At 44.1% G+C, this 23,213-nt stretch overlaps 1 protein-coding gene across 1 annotated transcript in view; it reads left to right on the top strand.

The window, feature by feature from the left end:
• Positions 1-272: 272 nt before the first annotated feature.
• The window catches only part of LOC133107820 (latent-transforming growth factor beta-binding protein 4), a 90,195-nt gene continuing 67,254 nt past the window's right edge, over positions 273-23,213 (top strand). The window contains exons 1-4 of the mRNA XM_061217023.1: positions 273-622; positions 11,244-11,471; positions 15,255-15,535; positions 16,418-16,520. Coding sequence (XP_061073007.1) covers positions 349-622; positions 11,244-11,471; positions 15,255-15,535; positions 16,418-16,520 — 886 coding nt within the window. The 5' untranslated portion in view covers positions 273-348. The remainder of the gene's footprint in view (positions 623-11,243; positions 11,472-15,254; positions 15,536-16,417; positions 16,521-23,213) is intronic.

Genomic DNA, 23,213 nt, shown 5'->3' with positions numbered 1-23,213 from the left:
CACACATATATACACTTTCATGCTCGCACGCCTCCCTCCTCTCTTTTCTCGTTGGTGTATTTTGAGGGAAGGGGGTGGTATCGGGTCTTTTTTCTTCTTCAGTTTTCCCTTCCCCTCTGTCCTGCTCGAAATTGCGTTCTCTCCAGGAGAGAAGCGGAGCTCCTATCGTCGGTCCTTTTTTTTTTTTGTCCCCCCCCCCCCCCCCCTCCTGTATCCCACCCCACCCCCCCGCCCCCCTCAGAACACGCACACGCGTACACACACACACACACACACTCAAGCGAAGCTGCACATCTGGAGGTCTCCGTTCTCTCCTACAGGAGATGAGGCGGCAGTAAAAGACGGACCATGCTCCCGGTCAGGATTCTCCTGCTGCTCTACTGCCTCTCTGTGCTCTTCCCTCTCCCAGCCGACAACCAGACCACCGGTGGAGGAGGAGGAGGAGGAGGAAGGGGCCTGCGAGGAGCCGAACGCATCAAGGTGCTCTTCACCCCCACCGTCTGCAAGGTGCGCTGCACCCAGGACCGCTGCACCAACTTCTGTGAGCGAGGCAACGTCACCACCCTCTACAGCAACGCGGAGCAGGGCAGTCGCCACGTCCAGGGACCGGGCTTCAGAGTCTGTGAGTAACCCACCGCACCTTCCACCCTCCGCTCCGCCTCGCATCTCTCAGGGAACGTTCCGGATGCTAATGTGTGCTAGCGATCAGTTTCTCTCTTTTACAGACTCCTGTTTTAGTGCTCTCTGGTAGGGAGGGGGGGCAACTTCTTTCACTCCTTTATTTGTTTAATGGTGGGGGGGGTTCATAAGGGGGATGGGTTGGCTGAAGGTTTTAGCTTCATACCTTTATGTTTGCTCAGGAGGGGGGTCCAGACAGCGGAGAGGTGTTGTGGGGCCGGAGGTCCCAGCTGTTAGACATTCTTGCTGTAACACCCTCCCGCGAGTTTGCCAGCCTCGAACCCGACCGCGCACGTGTTCTGGTGCTGTCACTCGCTGACGGAGGGCTAGCGCGAGGTGAACGCTCACGTCTGTTAGAATTTTGCGCCCCCTACACCCTGTTGCCATAGAGAGTGTTTGGTTAAACCCCAAGGTCAGGGGTCGCCAGACATTCTGCACGGCTCTTCGTTTTGCGGTTCCTCCTGCTCCTACCGTTATCCGTAGAGGTGTTAATTTCTCGAAGAGTTGCAGCCTGGCTCTTCTCAGAATAGCCAGTTTGCTTTTAATTCTAAGTGTGCTCTTCACTACGCACTGTACACAGAGTGAGTGGGTAATCAAGCCCTGATGTCAATTATATGCGTCTAATCTTAAGACATTCGATTCGTCGTTGGTTTATAATGCACCCCCCCCCCCCCCCCCAAATAGCAGCATTAGAGTGATGTGAGCCAAAACATCGAGAGAGTTGAAGAGTTTGGGGTGGTTAAGTGGCAGCACTTTGTTATGGTTTTCATTTGTTGAAAATGTCCAGCTCAAGCTATGTTTTGAAACAGTTGGTAGCTGATTGAAAAGTTCAGACCAGCTCCCAACTCGACATTACACTCAACATAACTTGACATGGTTTGACCAGCCCAAGCTATGTTTGCCCAGTTGCCAGCTCAGACAAGCTACCAGCACTAGCTCATACCCAGCTAGACCATTTATGACCAGCTTTACTGGCTCAATTGTCAAGCTCGTCAAGCTGGCATAACTGGATTTTACAGCAGGGTTTAACATTGCAGCTTGTGCAGATGCAAATGCAGGGCACATTTGTGCTGCTTATACCACCCCTCCACAGGGAGTTTACTTCTGTGTCTCTCACTCATTTCACTATTATATTCGCTACGATATTCGCTATCATTCGCTATCATCAGTTAAGAGTTCCTGGCAGAATCTGGTTGTGGTTATTGATTTTAATTTATTTTATTTTGTAAATGCAATTAGAGATGCAATGGCATCTTGGCATCTGGCCACAAATTCTTGTATGACCGTATTTGATATACACTCACCAAGCGCTTTATTAGGTATTTATTAGACTTAGACTTCTGCTGCTGTAGCCTATCCACCAATTATGATGCGTTGTGTTTTCAGAGATGCTCTTCTGCATACCACTGTTGTAATGTGTGGTTATTTGCGTTACTGTCACCTTCCTGCCAGCTTTGACCAGTCTGGCTATTCTCCTCTGACGTCTCATTTAAAAGGCGTTTCTGTCTGCAGAACTGCTGCTCACTGTTTTTTTTCTGTTTTTTACACCATTCTTTTCACCATTCTTGGCAAACTCTGGAGACTAGCAGCTGTTTCTGAGATACTCAAACCACCCTGTCACCAACATTCCATGTCATTCCACAGTCAAAATTTTTTCCCCATTCTGATGGTTGATATGCACATTAACTGAAGCTCCTGACCCGTATCTACATGACTGCATTGCACTGCTGCCACACAATTGGCTGATTAGATAATCGTATGAATAAGTACGTGTAATAAAGTAAAAATGTTCCTAATAAAGTGCTTGGTGAGTGTACATTGTGGGACGTGTTCTATTTGCTAGTTTTATTCAGTTATTTTATGACACTTCATTAAACCTAGTTAGGGATACCTTCTGGAAGCAGCGCTTTCTCTAAGTGTGATGGTTGTCACCAAAATCGCAGAGGAGCACATTGAAAAGGTTTGTGTGCGATATGATGCCCAACAGCGCTCATCATGGTTTAGCTGTAATGCATAAAGGCCATTTCAAATGTAGTGTTGTAGATGCGATGACTCTCCCTAGCTTTGAAGTTCTCACGTTCACACTACTGCTATGCACCTGTTCTGACATCTCAAATCCTGCTTCCTTTGAGTTCCTTCTCTTCCTCACTCAGTCATTTTAACTTACTGTAGTTACATCCGGTGCCACAGACAACAAGAGGCACTTTTGATTTTCACTCTTAGTTTCAACTTAAAAGGTCTTATGATGAAGATTCTTTGCTTGTCTGACCATCTCGGCATTCATTTTGATGCTCAGCTTTCTGTTGTTTAAAATGTAGAAATGTGAAAGCGCTCTTTTTGTTTTTGCCTCATTAATTGTCAGCTGCTGACAAGTTGTCTCGTGCTTTTGCAAAGATTTTTGCTCTCAGTCACCTGACATTGAGGGCTTAGTTTCATTGGCTCTTGTATTGACTATACTTGATGCTATTGCTCCCTATAAACCTGGAATACGGTCTTCTTTTGAAAAAATACTCATTACCTGAGGAGAGGCTAGAGAAAAGTGGATTTGGAAAGCATCTCAACTGCTATTTCACTATCTCCAAATGTACCTGTAGGACCTGCAAAGTACAAAGTACTTCTCCACTTTGATATCTGCGAATTGTCATAGATTTTTATTTAGAACGGATCATATTGTAAATCCCACTCCAAGGGGGAGGGTGGGAATGGTAGGTAGGGGGTAAACAGCTTGTTTTTGTATGTACCAATCCTTTAAAGTATATGCATAATGCATAAGGCTGCAAAATGATCACAAAAAATCCCGGCCCAAATAGTACTCTTGAATTCTCTCTTGAGCTATGTGAGAAATTCCTGTGATTTCATGTGGATGATTTTGTTAACACCTCCCATCATTATATTGCTGTTAGTAGTCCTTTGAGCCTGTAATATCAGGGGACATGAATTAGTTTCCCTTCTGAACTGTTTAATGATGTTTTAGTGCCAATCAGTCCTGCTGACTTTGGTGAGAATTTTAGCCTTGTATTCTTAGATCTTAGTGCAGCATTTGACAAAAGGTTTGACCAAAAATTGCCACTACATCCTTCCTGACAGGCTACAGATTTTGGAAATTAAAATTTTCAGAACACGCAACCTATTATGAGAAAAAACATGGTCCATTTAGTTTTTGTGATTAGTGTTTAGTGACGGTACCATGAACTTTCCACACATTGAAAAAGCGATCACTGTCACTTTTCAAAGTTGTTTCAGTAAGGCATACAAAGGTGCGGTTCTTGGTAATGAGGGATTATGGCGACCAAAGCAACAGTATGTCTCTTTGACTTGTTTTATTCCTTTTTGGACAAGAATGGAGTTGATGACTTCCAGGATATTGGCTACATCTTGCATTGGCTGGATGGACAATGCTTCTTGGAAGGATAAATTAATTGTAGGTTGCAGTATTTTCAAGATATATTGACAATGGGGAAAAAATAAAATGACGTCAGACCGAGTCTTTAACTGATAATTTATTTTATGTTTTTAAATTGTTTGAGGTTTTGGGAAGCTAGTTGTGCTTCTTGTTTGAAAAGTGCTCTATAAATAAAGTTATCATTATATATCATTAGTTGTATTAGGAAAGTTTAGCTCCAATTTGGAAAGGACTAACTGTCATCACATGCCAGGGCCCAGAGGTACGTTTTCCGTAGGAAAAATCGGCTTAATGCTGCACAACCTTCCTGTCTTTCCTGTTTGCTCCTCTGAGGCAGAGGATGAAAGATGTTGGTGCTGAAACATTGCAGACAGTTTGGTTTGACTGATGCTTGAGTAGAGGCTGTAACATTACAGATAGTCCACTGTGACTGATGTTTGAGTAGAAACTGAAACATAGTCCGCTAAGAGTGATATTTGACTCTAAACTGGAAGATTACAGACAATCCGCTATGAGTGATGTGTGAGCAGGAACTGAAACATAGATAGTCCGCTAAGAGTGATGTTTCAGTCAGAACTGGAATGTTACAGAAAGTTGGCTAAGACTGATGTTTGATTCAGCGCTGGAACATTACAGATAGTTGGCTAAGACTGATGTTTGATTCAGCACTGGAACATTACAGATAGTTGGCTAAGAGTGATGTTTGATTCAGTGCTGGAACATTACAGATAGTTGGCTGAGACTGATGTTTGATTCAGCGCTGGAACATTACAGACAGTCTATGAGTGATGTTTGATTCAGCGCTGGAACATTACAGATAGTTGGCTAAGACTGATGTTTGATTCAGCACTGAAACATTACAGACAGTCTATGAGTGATGTTTGATTCAGCACTGGAACATTACAGATAGTTGGCTAAAAGTGATGTTTGATTCAGTGCTGGAACATTACAGACAGTCTATGAGTGATGTTTGATTCAGCGCTGGAACATTACAGATAGTTGGATAAGAGTGATGTTTGATTCAGCACTGTTACATTACAGATAGTTGGCTAAAAGTGATGTTTGATTCAGCGCTGGAACATTACAGACAGTCTATGAGTGATGTTTGATTCAGCTCTGGAACATTACAGACAGTCTATGAGTGATGTTTGATTCAGCTCTGGAACATTACAGACAGTCTATGAGTGATGTTTGATTCAGCTCTGGAACATTACAGACAGTCTATGAGTGATGTTTGATTCAGCTCTGGAACATTACAGTCTGTAAGTGATGTTTGTCCTGAGTGTGATGTTTACTTCACCCAGGCCTCATTCTTCCTCTCTTCATTCCTGTGCTTTGGAAGTTCCTTTCCCACTCTTTTATCAGAAACCTTTCGAAACGTTTCTCAGGTGTAAGATTCCACAGATACTGGAAATGTGTCAAACCCTCTTTCTATCAGGTAAAAAATATAGTTTTTGATATTCACACAAAGATCAAATACGTAAATAATGATATTCAACTGCACTAATATGATTCAATATGCATCTCACAATCTACTGCATGAAATATATTTTATATTCTTAAAATACTGAGAGTTTTGGTTCAGGTAGGTAGTTATTTCCTATTTAATCACCGTCAAAAACTTTCAGAATATATGATAGTAGTAAAAAAGGGCATGATCTTCTAAAGGGTTGTAGGCATGTAATGTAATGTCACCACCGGACACTTGAGACATAAAGCACTATTTGGGGCACACTCAGACTTTGTCTTCAATGTGGGATCGTTCTTGCTGGTTCATGTGAGTGATTGTGTAATTGTGGGTATTCCTACTGGAAATTGCAACATTTTGGGAAATGAAAATGCTAATTTAATAGCTAACTAATGTCCTTGCATTCAGGCTGTACTTTGTGGTGGGGGCAGGGATCATGAAAGATAAATGCTGGTTATGCCTATCTGCTTTCAGTATATCATGAACTCATACATTCCGCTCATACATTTGAAATCCTCAAATCAATTTAAGTAAATCAGGTCCTAAGTAGTCAAATGTACTTCACACCTGCTTATCTGTTATGCCGGGGGGAACAGAGGAACCAGTAGCAGACAGGGGTGCAGAAAAATGGCAGGTTTTAATATCAAAAGGGGCAGACAGAGCAGAGTTGAAAAACATGCCAGGGTCAAAACCAGGGGATCCGTCCAAAAAGGCAGAGGTACAAAAATCCAAAAAGTAAAGAAGAGTCCAGGGAAGCAGGCAGGGGTCAAAACCAGAAAACCAAATAAACTAGGGCAAGGACTCAGGAACAAGGGCAAGGAAAACAAGGAGGCTAGAACTGGGGGACGGAATACAAGGGCTCGGGAACAGAACAGGACAAGACGAACTAGCCGCGTGCAACTGAAAAGGACAGGTATAAATACACAGGGGAATGAGACAAACTAGGCGGGGCATGGGAGTGAGGGCGGTCTAACAAATAAACATCAGGTGAGACACATGAAAGGGTAATGGGACAAGAACGAGGGGGAAACAAAAACGCGGACTGGAATCACAAAGACACACATGTAATACAAACGGCTCCGGACTAGGGAGTAGACAATTTGCAGAGAATCAGGAGATGCAGAGATACAGAGAGACAGGTGCGAATACTTCGCTGAAACTAAGCAAGTAATCAGTGATAGAATAGGGAGGTGGAGTTACAGAACAGAATTGAAACTGGAGATGCATTAGTAAGTTAGTTAAGTGATTTAAATTACAAATACCCAAAACGAGTGAATGTTAGTTTGTTAGTTTGACAAACATATTAGTGTGTTAGTATAATTAGTACTGTACAAATTCTATGTTAGTTGGGATTAGTATATTAGTGCTATGTACAAACATGAAATGGAGAGAAAGCAGGAAGTAAGGAATGTAAGATTGGAAGGAAGACTGAACCCCGGAACTACCGTAAACACCCGAATAGTGGGGCACGCAGACAAGGGAGTGACTGGACTAGACTCAGACGTCACAGGGGAAGACGAGTGCAAAGACTAATGAATGTAAACAGAACACCAGACATGAATATGAAAAATAATAAATAACAAGAATGATGATAATATACAGTGATAAACTAACACACAGAACACAGGAACATAACACTTATCCACCAAAGGAATACTCAGTTAAAGGCTTAAACACTATTTTGTTTTAGAGTCTCTATAAGATTTTCATTTTAATTTTCAGGCAAAAGATTTTTTCAGCAGGGCGGAAATCTATTTGAATGTTTCTCAGAAATAAGGCTGATGATGGAAAGGTTCATCCTCCAGGGTAGTACTTTTTCCAAATGAACATGCAAACCAAGGAAATCAAAACACAACAAATAAATGTTGGGGCTCAACAATAAGGAATGTCTACTTGCCCAGGGCCATTATGAGATTGGTTCAGGCCAGTTGCTTGATATTTCACTTGTCCAGTTGGGCCAGTACCCTCAATAAGTATTATCCAGGTGAAACAGAAAGAGATGTTTAACCATCCTGAAAAATACACTACAACTTTATTGTTTCTGCATATCAATTACAAATGCTAAAGCTTGATCATTCATTAATATGAGGGTGAACTAGTGTTTGTGAACAAACTGCCTTTTCCAAATAATAGAACTGGAAGCAGAAATGGCCAATCTAGGGCAAACCGGAAGCCTAGATAGTTGAGCACAGAGGAAAGATACACAAAGTCTTATGACCGAGGTGCTAACGCTTTGCTGGAGAACACAACTGTTGGACAAGCGGAGTGAATTTGGGGCAGCTGGGATTGGGGCAGGGAGGAGATCTGAGGGACGGCTCCAAGACTCGGGGGAGAAGCCACAGCTGTTCCTCAGTGCCCTGCGGCTGATGTCATTGTTTTCAGAGAAAGAAAAAGACAACAGTGCAGCTCAGCCTCGGCGAACCTCGTCATCTTCTCATCCTCTCCACGATTCCCACTGGTGACTCCAACCTTTCCTGACAGCAAACAATGAAGTCACAGCGTTTACGTACGTCCCATGACCTCATCTACGCTTCACCACAGTGCACAGTGAGGTAACCTGCGAAAGTACCCGGCCACGTGTCGATATGGGACACGTATGCATCGTCCTGAAACCTGAAACACCAAGGAACCTCCTGCTCTGGAATATGGCTTGTTTCTTTACATTACGTTCCATTCCATTACATTCAGCAGACTTCAAAGCGACGTACAAAAACATGCATGTCAATGTCATTAAAACAAACAGGCTGGATGAGCTTCAATTCACATAGAATCAGTTGCAGAGCCATGAACCTTATCTACACTGCACAATAGGTCAAGTCAGTCAGGAATTACGAGGGTAACTACAGTACCAAGATAAATACAAAATAAAATACAATATAAATACAAATACAACTTAGTCCCAGACAAACGCGACCGCTTGTCCTGTCTGAAGAGGCAGCCCTTTAATTCTCCACCGGAGCTGTGAAAAATGGCCGTTGCCTCATAGATTAGTTGTAGAGAAGAGGCCTGCCCTCTCGTGAGGAGCTGTGGAGCCTGCAGGCACACAGGTTGTATTGGCCCATAAGGGAGATGTCACACAGGTTGTATTGGCCCATAAGGGAGATGTCACACAGGTTGTATTGGCCCATAAGGGAGATGTCACACAGGTTGTATTGGCCCATAAGGGAGATGTAACACACAGGTTGTATTGGCCCATAAGGGAGATGTCACACAGGTTGTATTGGCCCATAAGGGAGATGTAACACAGGTTGTATTGGCCCATAAGGGAGATGTCACACAGGTTGTATTGGCCCATAAGGGAGATGTAACACACAGGTTGTATTGGCCCATAAGGGAGATGTAACACACAGGTTGTATTGGCCCATAAGGGAGATGTCACACAGGTTGTATTGGCCCATAAGGGAGATGTCACACAGGTTGTATAGGCCCATAAGGGAGATGTCACACAGGTTGTATTGGCCCATAAGGGAGATGTCACACAGGTTGTATTGGCCCATAAGGGAGATGTCACACAGGTTGTATTGGCCCATAAGGGAGATGTAACACACAGGTTGTATTGGCCCATAAGGGGTTAAGGAGGCGTGAGCCTCTCCCGAGTGATGGATCCGTGTGGACTTTGGACTGCTTTCAGCTTCTGGCTCTCCCTGGCTCCAAACGCCCCGGGTCGAGGTTAACCTCATTAATTAAGGTGATTGTGGGAGTCCTCCTCTGCCTTACGGTAATGGATCCCTCATTTCCCCTGCCGGGCGTGGCCCTGCCTTACAGGGGGGCGCTGGGCTCCGCTGCCTCGGTGTGTTCCTCACCGCGCTCTCGTTTCCCCACGAGGAGGTTCTTGGAGAGCGTGTACGCTCTTAACTGACAGACATCCAGAGCGTCTGCAGCAGGACTGCATACACCATGCAGGTCATTCCAGTTCACTGAGTTTCCCTCCTCGGCCAAGTTACCCTACACTCTGGGTTAGTCACAGTTCAAAATACAAGCATTTTACTTCGGTTAAAGGGGATGTTTCACCTTCGAGTAGTGTCTGTTTGAAATTGACTGCACTTCATCTGCTGAGGTATTCCAAAATACCCAGCAGGCTTTACGCCAAGTCTTTGACATTCCCTGGTTCAGATGTTGATTCTGGAGGCCTTGCTAAACAATAGATGAGGTATTTGTGTCTTATCGAAAGGATTACAGTTGCGAAATAACTTCTGACCTCTAAAGGTAATAACACACACTCAGACATGCGCAGACACACACACACAAATGCACTCTAGTGTGTGTCCCATTTTGTTAACTGTGCTAAAGGTCGACACAGACTTGGGTAAGCAGGTCTTAAAATGTTATGCTCCTGCTCCTTGGAATGAACTCCAAAAACATTACAGGAGCTCATTGCTCTTGATTCATTTAATGCTGGGGTTAAAGACTTAGAGTTCAACAGACCGTTTTTGATTGTTGTAAGATCTTTTCGGATATTTCAGCCATTTACTGGTTGCAATTACAATTTAATTTTTAATCTGTTTTCTTGGCCAGATTTTGAGACTAGACTTGTTAAATAAAGGGATGAAGAAAATAAAATACAACAGCATTTCAGTCAAAATTAATGCATTAATTGTGCATTATTAGCTTGTGCTTCACGTGGCACCCCACTACCGTTCAGATTGCCATGGGTTTTGAGGTTTTTGCCGGGTTGGTTTCTACGTCCCCCTCTTGTCTTCCTCCATGGTCTGCATTACAGGAACAACCGCAGGCATGGTACCTTAAGGACCAGGTACCTCTTCAGGAGACCTCTCATGCCATGTTCATACCAGAGCTATAGCCAGCAACCTGTCTACTTATAATAAAATTTTCATCATATGCTGGATTTCAACAGGGAAGTTTGCCCTAATCCCTAATCCCTAAACACAACACCTCCCCTATTTAAGGCACAGACATTGAATCCAGTGTTCTATCCGAAGACATATTCAGATCCAGACGGTGTGGTTTCTGCACATCATGAAACCATGAAATCAGAAAATAGTTGCTAGTGCTTGTCTGACCTGGGTGAAATACATTCAAATGCTTTTCTGTGTTCAATTGATCTTGCCTGCTGCAATTTAGCCAATGAAGAGGGCCAGAAACTTGGGTTTGCACATTTTGAGAATATTTCATGGGTTCCAATACTCAAGACAACCTCGGTAATGTGTAGAAAAGTATTTGAATCTAAACCAATTCTGTATTTTGACCCAGGACTGGTGCTTATGCATCTACTGTTGAGTGCATTAGTTCAGTCATTGTAAATAATGTGTCATTCACAGTTTTCGTAATTTTGCCCGCTGGTAGCTGAGTTTCTGCTATAAAGAGTACCTGTATTGAACTTCCAGATGTCTGCTGGACAAATGTGGTATTCATGTTGCTGATATCTCTTCTAGGAAGAGATATCCTTGGGCAAAGGCACCAGCCCAACCTTTCAGAGATATTAAAACCAGTGTACTGTGTTGTAGTCTATTGAGCAATCGAAGACAAATTATGCAATTCCAATTGCTCTGGCTATTTTTATGTCATTTTTATATCATGCAGTATTCTGCAGGGAGATGAACATTGGAAAAACAAGTTAGTTGATGTGGACACGGGAAAGGATTTGACAATGAAACTGGATTTGTTTATATTATCTAAATGTTGTATATCGTGTTTTTTTTGTTTCCCGTGAACAACACGGACGGCCTCTCGCAGTCGTGTGCCCCCTGCTGTGCCGGAACGGGGGTGTCTGCATCCAGAAGGACCGCTGCCTGTGCCCGCCCAACTTTACCGGCAAGTTCTGCCACATCCCGGCAACAGGGCCCTCCACCAATGACATCGAGAAGCCGCCGCCCAGCCCCGCCATGGCAGCCAATCGGCAGGTGCTGACCCACTCGGAGTTTGTCCTCCCCCTGCAGAGCCAGGCACACCCCCAGGCCAGTGGTGAGTGACTGACAGCCTTCTGTGATATGCCAGACAGCTCATCACATGATGCATCATGATCCATCGTTTTCAGGACCAGGCTTGATACGGTGCAAGATACTATTTAGCAAGCTAAGGCCGACCAAGCAGTGCGTAGACTTTAGTGGTAGGAAAAGGCCAGCATTTCTGGGCTGAATGGCCTGTTCCTCTTCAATGTGTTGTGTTGAGCTATGCTATGCTCTGCTATGTGTTGTGTTGTGCTATCCTATGCTATGTGTTGTGTTGTGCTATGATATGTTATCATTCAAACAGCCTGGGCTGTGGACTCTCCAACCCCTTACACCTATTAAAGGCACATGGTTCTTCTGACGCTATGGCTGCATCTGGATCCCTAATGTTTATTTTTGTATCACCCCCTGGACCCCAGGCTCAAACTGAATAGCTGAGTAGTACGGATTTCTACAAATCATAAACATGAAGAAGAAGCAAATAGTGTTGTCATTTGGGATGATGTCACAACTGCCAGCCATTTTGGCTCCTGAAGATCAGTTCATGTGTTGGACAGGAGCTCTTGAGCAGTGTCACTGCTGCGCGTGACAGAGTCTGGGCTGGCTGCATGTGAATATGACATTGTAGTGCAGGATCTGGCAGTAAGTGGTGTAAAACGCAAGACCACATAAACCGCTTAGCTTAATAAAGAGCCAGACAGTCTGGACACAGAGAAACATAGAGGCTTTCGCCATTTGGGTGAATAGGCATGCTTTGTCCCATCTGCCAATCAAAGTGTTAAGGAAAGTATGTTTTTAAACCGAAAGGATTGAGAAGATTGCACTACGGATGAACAGAAAAGTCATTTTTGTCAGCACTGAAAAGCAATTTTCATTTTTGGTTAAAATGCTCAGTGACATAAATGTACACTATTGGCATTAGGCTACTCGCCACTTTCCAAAGATTTGTGTGATTCTTCAGTGTGTGTATTTTTTTGATGTGTGTCTCGACCAAATGATGCAAGGGGAGCCGGTGTTCTCTCCTGTGGAACAGTGAGTAGACAAAGCCAAAATTGTATGACTGAGGGACTTGAACATGAACATGCTGAATTTATAGGCTCAGAATACAAAACCAAGGCCAGTTACATTTGCAGGAAGTCTCTGAACACAAGCAACCGTAACCAGTGAGATTTATTGAAGAGGTACAGCGCCCTGGCCAACAAAAGCTCCGTATGTGCCTCAGGCCTGGTCACATGACATGATTGGAGTGCTGCCATTTTGAAAACCATTAGCCCCTTATCGTAATTAAGTGCGCCGATTTACTGATCCCTCTGGTCGAGTATTCTTGTCAGCCAATGTTATTTTACTGGCCCGCGTTTCCTTTTTTTTTAACCGTCTGCCTGAATGGGTGAGCTTGTGTTGAGCAATGGTCGGGACCTGCTCCAGATGCCTTGACCCATGGATCCTGCCTTTTCAGTATCATAACAACGGTCTCAGCCACGGCCGCTGCCGCAAAGCCCAGTCAGCACGCTGAACATAATCTATTCACTTCCAACCCCCTGAGCCCTGAGATAAAGCCTTCGGGTGTTTCTCCCCCTGCTTCCTGTGAACCAAAGACGTTTCATGTGACAGGACTTGTGAGTCGGACGTTATCCCAAAGAGCTTCCCCAAAACAGGCCCACAAAGACCGGCTCTGTTTCGGCCCCCACGCGGTCAAGGGGACCCATTACTTATCCTGACATGGCTAGACAGTGCAAAATAGTTTGGGGCAATTAAAATGGCCGAGGAGAAGGTCGTCAATCTCACGGCAGCTCAACGGTGGGGTGGTTTCGGGTGGGGGTTCACACAGGGATCTTTACGGATCCCGGGAGGCACTTATTAACGACCTCGAAGAGAGGCTCGGCTCTAGAGGGAATGCTCAGCTGGGGCCTAAAACACACATATAAAAGTCAGTTTTTTTTGGGAATGAGAGAGCTGATCTAACACTGCTGCTGTATGAGGTCACCCGGGCCTGTTTTAAAACAGGCCCCTGACTGTCGTAGATGTTGGCAGAAGATCTTCATGAGACACAATGCAGTGAACATACACCTCTCTGTTTTCAAACTTGCTCTCACCTTATGGTTAGACAAATATACCTCAAGGAAACGTCATTATAACGAGCCCAAGGGCCCTCAGTACTCATTATCTGTCAAACAATAATCCAGCGCTACTCAACTCTAGGTACCTGCAGGCTACAGCATCTGCAGGTCTTTACTCAAACCATGCACTTCATTTGTTATAACTTTTTATTTAGCAGATGCTTTTTTCCATGTACAGTTGACATACCCCTCAGCAGGGGACAATCCCCCCTGGAGCAATGCGAGGTTAAGGGTCTTGCTTAAGGGCCCAACAGCTGTGCAGATCTTATCGTAGCTACACTGGGGCTTCAACCTTAGCCACTAGGCTGCTTGTTTCAAGACGTAAGCTCATTAGTGAAATCGGGTGGTGTAGTGCATTGTTGGAGCAAATACCTGTCGACACTGAGGCCTGCAGGACCTGGAGTTGAGTAGCCCTTCAGTAATCTATAAATGACCCATTATGCATTCTAATATCCTTAGCGAATGCATACTCAATTCTGTAACTATCCAAAGCAATGTCCGGGACGGCAAAGACGTGAAGCCAGGCCTCTGACATGTTGAGTTTTGTGCTAATGAACCGGGCTCTCCTTCCATCTTGCTAAGGATGGAGCCTGTGGAGGATAGGTAGCCTAAATGGGAACAGAGTTTGAACAGTGAGAGTCAGCCAGAGTTAACCAATTATCTGTTATTCTTTCAGTCCTTAAAGAAGAAAGAACAAGGTTGAGAAATGACTCAGAACTGGACTCTGAGTTGCTGCTCAGAGTCTGGTCCCATTGGCAGCGAGCGTACTTTTTCCCACCCGGAATTCTGTATGCCAAAGTGTAACCTCAGCCAACAGAACGGTGGGAAGTCGACATGACTCACAGCGACCGCATGTTTCATGAGAACAAACACCACCTTTCAAGAGAGGGTTTACCCTGTTTTTAGTTCCATTTTTTTTGGAGGCACGGTTCATTAATTAGCAGCGGGAAAACACTCCATTAGCGAATTGGATGAAGGCTCATTTTTCTCTTTTGTACTTTGAATAGACCGCTGGTTATGAACGCCTTTTTTTTCATGCACAAACTTACAAACAGCCCCTGTACTGTTTGGCGACATAAATTCTGATTCGTAGAGTTGTGAACACTGAAACCATGAGGTTGAAATGGGATCAAATTTACGACTAGTCGGAGTGGTTTACAAAGCAGCAACTGTCCGTTTGTGATTTGTTAAGAGGTCACATCAGTAAATGTGCAACCGTTGTTAGCCATGGGGACCTGGGTGTGAGCATTAGGACTGGAGAGTGAGGTGGATCTGCAATTGTTTTAGGGCTGGTTGCACAATAGTATGTGAACACTGAGATAGTAGTGAGTATGTCTCTGCCTCACTGTCTGCATTTAGCCCAGCAGGGAGATCACCCTGCTGAAAGAAACAGCTCTAGCTAGGTTTTGAAACAGCTGGTAGCTGGTTGGCCAGTTCAGATCAACTCCCAGCTTGACATGGTTTGACCAGCTTGTGCTATGTTTTAAAGCAGCTACCAACGAGCCAACCAGCTACCAGCTCAGATAAGCTGCCAGCACTAGCTGGTTGACCAGCTCATACCCAACTGGACCAGCTTCATGACCAGCTTAGCCAGCTCAATTTTCAAGCTGGTCAAACTAGTATGGATTTTACAGCAGGGCAGAACCGGGCCTGTAATCGTGCACTACGCTGTGTTGCAGCCTCGGGGTCGTCCATGGTGAAGGTGCGAGTCCAGCACCCGCCAGAGGCCACGGTGAAGATCCACCAGGTGGTGAAGGTGGGGTACGGGCCCACGGTGAGGGAGCAGACAGAGACCGTTACCTGGTCATCTGGGCTGTCAGGGGCCAGGAACATCGTCCTGCCAGGCGAGAGAAGAGAGGCGCCGCCCCCTCGAATCCAGGCCCAGACCATCCGTGGAGACGCCACCTACACAGAATCTTCCGGATTCAAGTACTGCTTCAGGGAGGTCCGCAACGGGCAGGTCAGGCCCTATCTCATGCCCTACACACATTTATACCAAAAAACACATCCATATATAGTCTGACATTTCAGCAATAAATCTCTTCATTACAAAACTATTTGGAGAAAATCCTAACTTGTTTGAGTTATATATGTACTGACGCAGTTCATGGTAAATATTTAATGTGTCATGGTGGACCAGCACCAGTGGTGCAAACCTAGAAGTCTCTGCACAGTATGATGTGCGATATTGATTGATATTGTTTCTGAGTGTACATTCCTAAACCTGTGTCATTTTTACCTAAGTGCTGTTTGCTGCTGTAAGATATTCAGCTATGTTTATAACACTTAATAGAAACTTAATACTTCCCTCCCAAGTGAAACCTTTCATCTGACAGATGAGAGCGCCCCCTTCCCTTCTTCACCTGTGAGTCCTCCCTCCTGCTTGGTTGATGCTGTCCCTTGTAAACATATTAGCTAACCGGAGAGCTGAACCTGGCCTCAGTATACCTCGTATTAATGATGACATGGAGGTGGGCCTGAATAGTTAAGGAGAGGGCCTCAATAAGGCTGAATTCTGGCATCAGCAAACACCATTGCATCATTGTGCCAAATATAAGAAACGCAACTCATTCGAGTCACAGGCAGGTTAGGGAAGATGAGGAGGGAGCCAGACTTGTTCTGTCTTCCCTTCGAACTCACTATGCCTTGACTGCTGTGTTTTGAGCAGTCTTGTTGTAAAAGCTAACATAAAGTTCTTTGGATACCAGCCTGAAACGGCTTAGGAGGATCGCGTCATGTGCGTCCGCAGTTGTTTCTCCGGGGTGGGTGAGATGCTGAGCGAGGCTTTGATTCTCAGATGGTGGAAATATGTGACCATGTGTTTCCACTCTGCATTCTTTAGTGTAGCTCCCCCCTCCCGGGGCTCAGAAGCCAGGAGACCTGTTGCCGAGGGGTTGGGCTGGCCTGGGGAATCAACGAATGCACCATGTGCCCCTCTAAAACAGGTGGGTGCTACCTTTCCATCACCTTCCCTCTAGTACCAGCCCTCAGGGGCCATGGCCTTGACTTACCACTACTGCTCTGCTGATGAAAGGATCCCGCAACTAACTTCCCGTTCAGCTCGTGCAAAAAATATCACCGTAACTTAAAGGGACATTTCACCCAAAAATGAAATGAAAGTATGTTTCCACATACTTGGAGTTCTATCTATCCAACCAGATAGTTTTGCTGAGATTTTCTAGATTTTCAAGATTTGATGAGTTTTCCACAGTTCACTGTGAAGGATGTCTTTGATGCATATTTATATGGTGCTCAACGTGCCAAAAATTAATATTTCAAAGACTCTGTGGCAATGACTCTTTCCAAATACAATTCCTCAGTTACTCACAAACATCCACTGAGCTCAATTTAATTTGTGGGTGAATTGTCCCTTTAATGTTGGGGTGAACAGCAAATCAAAACGTTTCTTGATTACCTGCATAACATACACACAGTAACATCATATTAAAATAGTATTACAGGAGAGAATGTTTAGGAAATAAGATTTGATGGCCTTATCCCATCCTGACAGCGAGAATTGGAAAAATGACTATTTTTGCTACGGTCCCAAGCACTGAGAAAATTATTTTCAAACAAAATTAATTTGCTGCAATTCATGAAATTCCTGTAGATCTCGGGTGTTGAAATCCAGTCCTGGAGGAGCCACAGTTTTCTGCAGATTTTGGGTGTTTAAGTGCCAGTGATTACATTCACATGCACATTTATCACACCCATATTCAGAGACTCACTCAGCTTACATTCTTTGCATAGGATCAATTTATACATCTGGAAAGGAATTGGGGGGGAAGTGCCTTGCTCGAGGGTAGTACAGCAGTGTCACACATCTGGGAATTTGAACCCGCAACCTTGGATAACCTAAGCGCTATGCTAACATGCTGCCTCATCACTTGCACGCCAGGAAGCCACCCTCCTGGGGAACCACATATTTATTCCCATCAAACAACTCGTGTGGTCCTCAAACTGTTTTGAGCAACCAGTAACTCACTTAAGTTGTTGATTGGCTCACAAATCCACGCATCTTGCTCTCCAGGCTTTAACTAGCTGCTGATTGGAAGGGAAACACTAATACCAGCTGATACTGCAGCCCTCCAGGATAATGACACTCCAGACCTAGATGCTCCTAACCTGTGAGGAGGCCTATGATACAGATTGGGGGTGTCCATCACTGGCTGAGTAGCCTTGGTAGATAAATGTATGATGATGATATTTACTGTTCTTCTTTTATTCGTATTCTGCCTGTTGAAACTGGTGCAATGCCGCTTCTTTTCTTCTGAAAAAACAATATTTAATATTAATGGGGGATAACTGGTCAAATAAAGGATACGTTAAAAAAAATTAACATTGATAGAACCGAAAAAAAGCATCACTGAAAGAATGGTGCAAATGCATTCCGACCTATCTTCTTATGGAAACGACCGTGTTTCAAAAAAGCATGACCACTGCATAGTAATTGCACCCGTATCAGGAATCACTTAAATCCCCAAATCTAATCTTCATTGTTAAAGAAAACAGAAATAAATCAGGGTTGCCAACTTTTGTCAGCTGGCTGGAGGGTGATTTTGAGATCACAGACTGGGAAGGGGGAGGGGGGGTGTGTAGGCGCCAGGAGGAAGGGGGGTGGGAGTGATGAGGGTTGGGATCAGGGACCGGGGGGGGGCGGGTTGGGGTTACCCTGTAGAGCAGGGGACAACCTGTAGGCTAGTGGCTAAGGTGATTGAGTGGGACGGGAAGGTTGGTGGTTCAAGCAGCCACAATATGATCAGTGCAGCTGTTGGGCCCTTGAGCAAGGTCCTTAATCCCACATTGCTTAGTCCAATGAACTGTAAGTCACTTAAGAAAAAACGTGTCAGCTAGATAACTGTAAACTGTAATCTAGGGCAGCTCTGGGAAATTGTGCATTGGAGTGAATTTACCAGGTTATAAATGGGATGACTAGCATGAGAGCATGTGAACTTGGTCATTTGCCTGTGGATCATGGTATAGCTCTGCGATAGTCTAAAGATTGTAGGTAGAGAGATGTCCGGCTGTCACTTAATTCTGCCCTCGCATTTAACCTCAATATTATATAAAAAATCACAGATTTCTCTCAGATTACCATGCTGAAAAAAAATTCTGTCCTGCAAGCTGATATAGGCTATATAATTTGTTTACTCAGGGAACAGCTTTGTTTTTAGTGGTAGTCTTTTCATTTGGCATGATCCTGAGCACCAAAAGAGTTGGCAACCCTTTATAAATACAGGAATTAACATTATAAAAAAGAAAAAAGACTATGAGTAAATAATGCAACGTATGCAATTTTCCTGCTTGGGGGATTTATATCAAAGTCAATTTGGCCTGCATATGATCAACAAATATCTGTTGATTGGGTTTTGGGTTCTGATCTTTGGCACATTGCTTTCCCGTCTCTTCCCACTTTGGTGCATGGCAGGTCACTAAATTACCAATGGGGCTCAGGAGCACCCAAATCCCTGGTGAAAACGCCATGGCTTGCCGCACGCCATGTGCCAGCCAGAAAACAGAGCCCCGTGTCTTTTTTTTTGTGTATACCAGTGGTCCTCACTCCTGGTCCTGGAGAGCCGCAGGGTGTGCTGGGGTCCTCACTCCTGGTCCTGGAGAGCCGCACGTTGTGCTGGGGTCCTCACTCCTGGTCCTGGAGAGCCACAGGGTGTGCTGGCTTTCATTGTTACTCAGCACTTAATTGGGCAATTAAAGCAGTTAATTACACAGTTGACTCACATGGTTTCTTGGGTCTGATTTGGTTGGTGATATTAAGGCAAAAACCAAAATGATAACTAGCACACCCTGCGGCTCTCCAGGCCCAGTGAGAACCACTGGTGTACCATCATTTAACATTTTCTGAAACTAACCTCACATAATTCCAAATTTGAGCACATTCAACTTTTACATTTTTCCACATCTATGTATAACTTGCAAGTGTAACAAACAAGGCTTCATTGCTACAAGAAACAGTTCATCACTCAATGTTGGCCATGATCATGTTTTCTTTGTCCATTCCTTCCATTTCACAAGCAAGCTGTATAGTTACCTTTTAAGGAGCATGTTGTCCATACACTGATATCATGTGCCTTTACGCGTTGTTTCTGATCACTGCCCCCACACTGTGCTGGCGATACCAAGACAGGCAACCCCAGCACTGGCGCGACATTACCTCCTGCCTAATTTTATTAATACCAACTTTTACTAAAAATAGCACCTCTCGCACATTCTTCCAGGCTGGAGTCATATTTGACCGGTATGTTCTTTCCCATATTTGTGCACAAGACTCACGTGGCACTCTCCTCTCATTCAAAAAAGTACAACAACCTACAGTAGTGATGTAGCGTATCTAAATTTGACATCAGTATTCCCTTGTTATTTTGGCTCCCTTTATCATCAGGTATTCCTCAGCGACAGGAAGTTGGGGGAACTCTGGTGTCTAATGCATCTTTGTACACAACACTGGGGCTAACTCTGGTGTCTAATGCATCTTTGTACACAACACTGGGGCTAACTCTGGTGTCTAATGCATCTTTGTACACAACACTGGGGCTAACTCTGGTGTCTAATGCATCTTTGTACACAACACTGGGGCTAACTCTGGTGTCTAATGCATCTTTGTACACAACATTAAGGCTGACTATGGTGTCTTGTATATCTTCGTACACAACACTAGGGCTAAAGCCAAGGAGATACTTTGCTTCCTGTAGTTTTGGAAATATATACATTATTTCAGTTTTAAGGTTAGTTTTCAGTTGTTCCAGAGAGTTTTTGTTTGCAATGATGGATATTTACAGACATTTCTGATGACAGACTCAGAGCAGTTGTGCTTCTAGACCCTGTCCATATGAACACATTAATTTTATAGCATTTATTAAATTATAAAAAATGTTTTATATTGTTACAGCTGTGCCTACTAAATATTTTCTTAAGAAATAAAAAGTTAATACACTCCTGTACACCCTCTGGAGGTGTACATATTACTGTAAAAGCTGGAGTTACTTTAAGTGTGTTTTGTTGCATTAAACCACAAACCAATACAACAAACCACAAACCCTCAGCCACTGTAAAGCCAGCAGGTCAGCAGAAACTTCTGTAAGCTTTTAAGATATCATTTAGTGTGCACACAAACTTTCTGCGGCAATTAAAAACATACACTAAAGTTAAAATTACATTAAGGCATGACATCAGAAATATATGATTGTAATGAACTGAACATTCTAATGCTGATGTAACAATTACTACTGGTAATTGAAAGCAATGGCGTTCTGTAACGCTTAATTTTTTACATTTTGAATGAAAAAAACATTCCAAAAGACCTACTCTTCAGGGCGTTAAAGATAACTGTCCCTTTAAAGTCAGATGTTTGTGAGCAGTTGCGCTGAATTGCAACTCATCAGTTCTTTGATTTGGTCCATGTTTGTTTTTAAGGGAAAGAACATGGTGAATTTGCAAGTGACCTTTTCATTTCCATAGCAATTCTCTCATTGTTTATATTGCCAAAATATTGAGCTCTTTTGAAGAGACACAGAGACTGAGCCAGTAAACAAGGGGAGATGTTCATTACAAACGTGGCCTCCGGTTCCAGGGTGCCGTAGAAAAATATATCCGAAAACAAAACACAAAAACAGGACATTTTTTTCATGATATGCAGTGGAAAGTATGTACAATTTAGACTTTGTTTTCAAGAACCAACCACTAATTTTAATCAATTTATTGTCCATGGTTCCCAAAGGCAGTCAGGGTTTTATTTGATTTTAGAGACTGGGCACACAGGGTATAAATTGTCCTTCCACATTGATACTATCTATTATAATAGTTTTCCTGTTTGAAACTTAAACCAGTAAGCCAATAAATACATGTGTCAGGGCTTCCCACCAAGGGATTTTCTGCATTTGAACAAATTAACCTCTCATTCCTGCGGTCAACCATTAAACCTCGCAAACAAAATGGGAGGGAGGCCAAAACAACAGGCCCTTTGTACTGCACCTCTTTTTGAGCTCTAGGTAGAAGAACACCCTGCTGAAAAACCAGCTCAAGCTAGGTTTTGAAACAGCTGGTACCCGGTTGACCAGCTGAGACCAGCTCCATACCCAATATGGCTTGACCAGCTCAAGCTATGTTTTGAACTGGCTGCTGGTAATTTCAGGCAGGTCAGAGCTTGATTTTACACCAGCGCAGTTGTTTACAAAAGTTTGAAAAAGCACAGTCTCCTGCTAGTCCCCGGGTGCTTCTGCCAGCGGCTTTGAACTGCAGAACAAGCTCCATGTTTCTGTTTTTGCCTCCATACAGATGGCTTTCATTTTTGAGTTGTTTATTGGGAAGAGCAGGCCTGTTAACTGGATTTCCAGTGGAGGTGCCCAAACTTAGTTCAAAAACCTTTCTCTCCTCCGCTTCGGATGTGGAGCGTGGGTGATTCTGCGGTCGCTGGCTTCGACTGACCTATTAACTTTCTCCTTCCTGTTCACCAAATGAAAGAAGGTCAGACGGTTCCCTGTCCTGTGGTCCCGTCAGATTGATAGGACAGTCACAGCTTGGAAGGCCGGGAGCTTTAGCACATTTGCACTACAACGTGACCAGTGAGGAGAAAGCGTGCGTGTGTGTGTCCTGACCTTGTGCGCTGTGATGAAAGAGCATGTTTTGGCATTTGCCTCCTATAAATAAACAGTGCAGCTGAGAAAGTTGCAAGAATCGTTACCATATGGAAGAAATATATTTTACAAATATCTTACATTTCTACCTTCTTTAGACTTGAATGGTATTTTCCGGTATTGTAGCTACAGATCCAGCTACATATGTCCCACTCTGGGACCTCAGGACATAGAATGTGATGGAGCAGGATTATCTACATGAGTAGTCTGCATCTAATGCAGTGTGTACAGTAGATTACATGCATGCTTGCAGAGAACACACATACATAGACAGTAAATTGCATGCATGAACAAAATTATTTTCTGAAGCTAAGTAGTTCACACAAAGATGGCTGTAAATGGTATTCACTCACAAAAACCTTTTTCAAGCTGGATTACACAGACTGCTGTAAAAGGCATACATGCGCTAAAAAGCCTCTTTAAAACACCTGTCCTAACAGTCACATCTGAGAGGGACCAGACCCTTTGATGTATTGACTCAGTGTCGGGCAAAACTGTTGAAATTGACTAAAACCACAAACTAAACCACTGTGGTCAGCCCACAGCGGACCGCTCTATTGCCTGTCGGCACCTGACCAGAGCCGGTGTGAACAGGATGTCAGATCAACAGCAATGGGCGGTTTGTTAGACTGCAGGCTCTGGCGTGGATAAGGGGTCCTTTCAGGGGACCAGACAGGTTTCCTCTGAGAGCTGTCTATTTAGGTGCCCGGGGAGAGCCTGCTAAAAGCTCCCATTTCCTCTGTCTGGTTTAAGCAGCTCCAAGGCCTACAGGATGTGAGCGCTGGCCACAGTTAGACGTCCCTGCCCAGGCCCCCAACAATGGGGTTTGGGTTCTTCTCCAAACACTCTGCTTGCACCTTACGGTGCCCCCACTGCTTTGGGAACTTTATGGGACCCTGGGACACAGAGAGGTATTGGTGCATTACTTGTGTTTTACAAGTACAGTTCTACCTATGTACTGTGTGTGTGAGTGTGTGTGAGGCCTGCACT

The sequence above is a fragment of the Conger conger genome, chromosome 13, assembly GCF_963514075.1.
Source record: "Conger conger chromosome 13, fConCon1.1, whole genome shotgun sequence".
Taxonomy (NCBI): Eukaryota; Metazoa; Chordata; class Actinopteri; order Anguilliformes; family Congridae; genus Conger; species Conger conger.
Note: the sequence above shows the minus strand (reverse complement) of the source record. Positions and strands in the feature narration are given on the sequence as shown.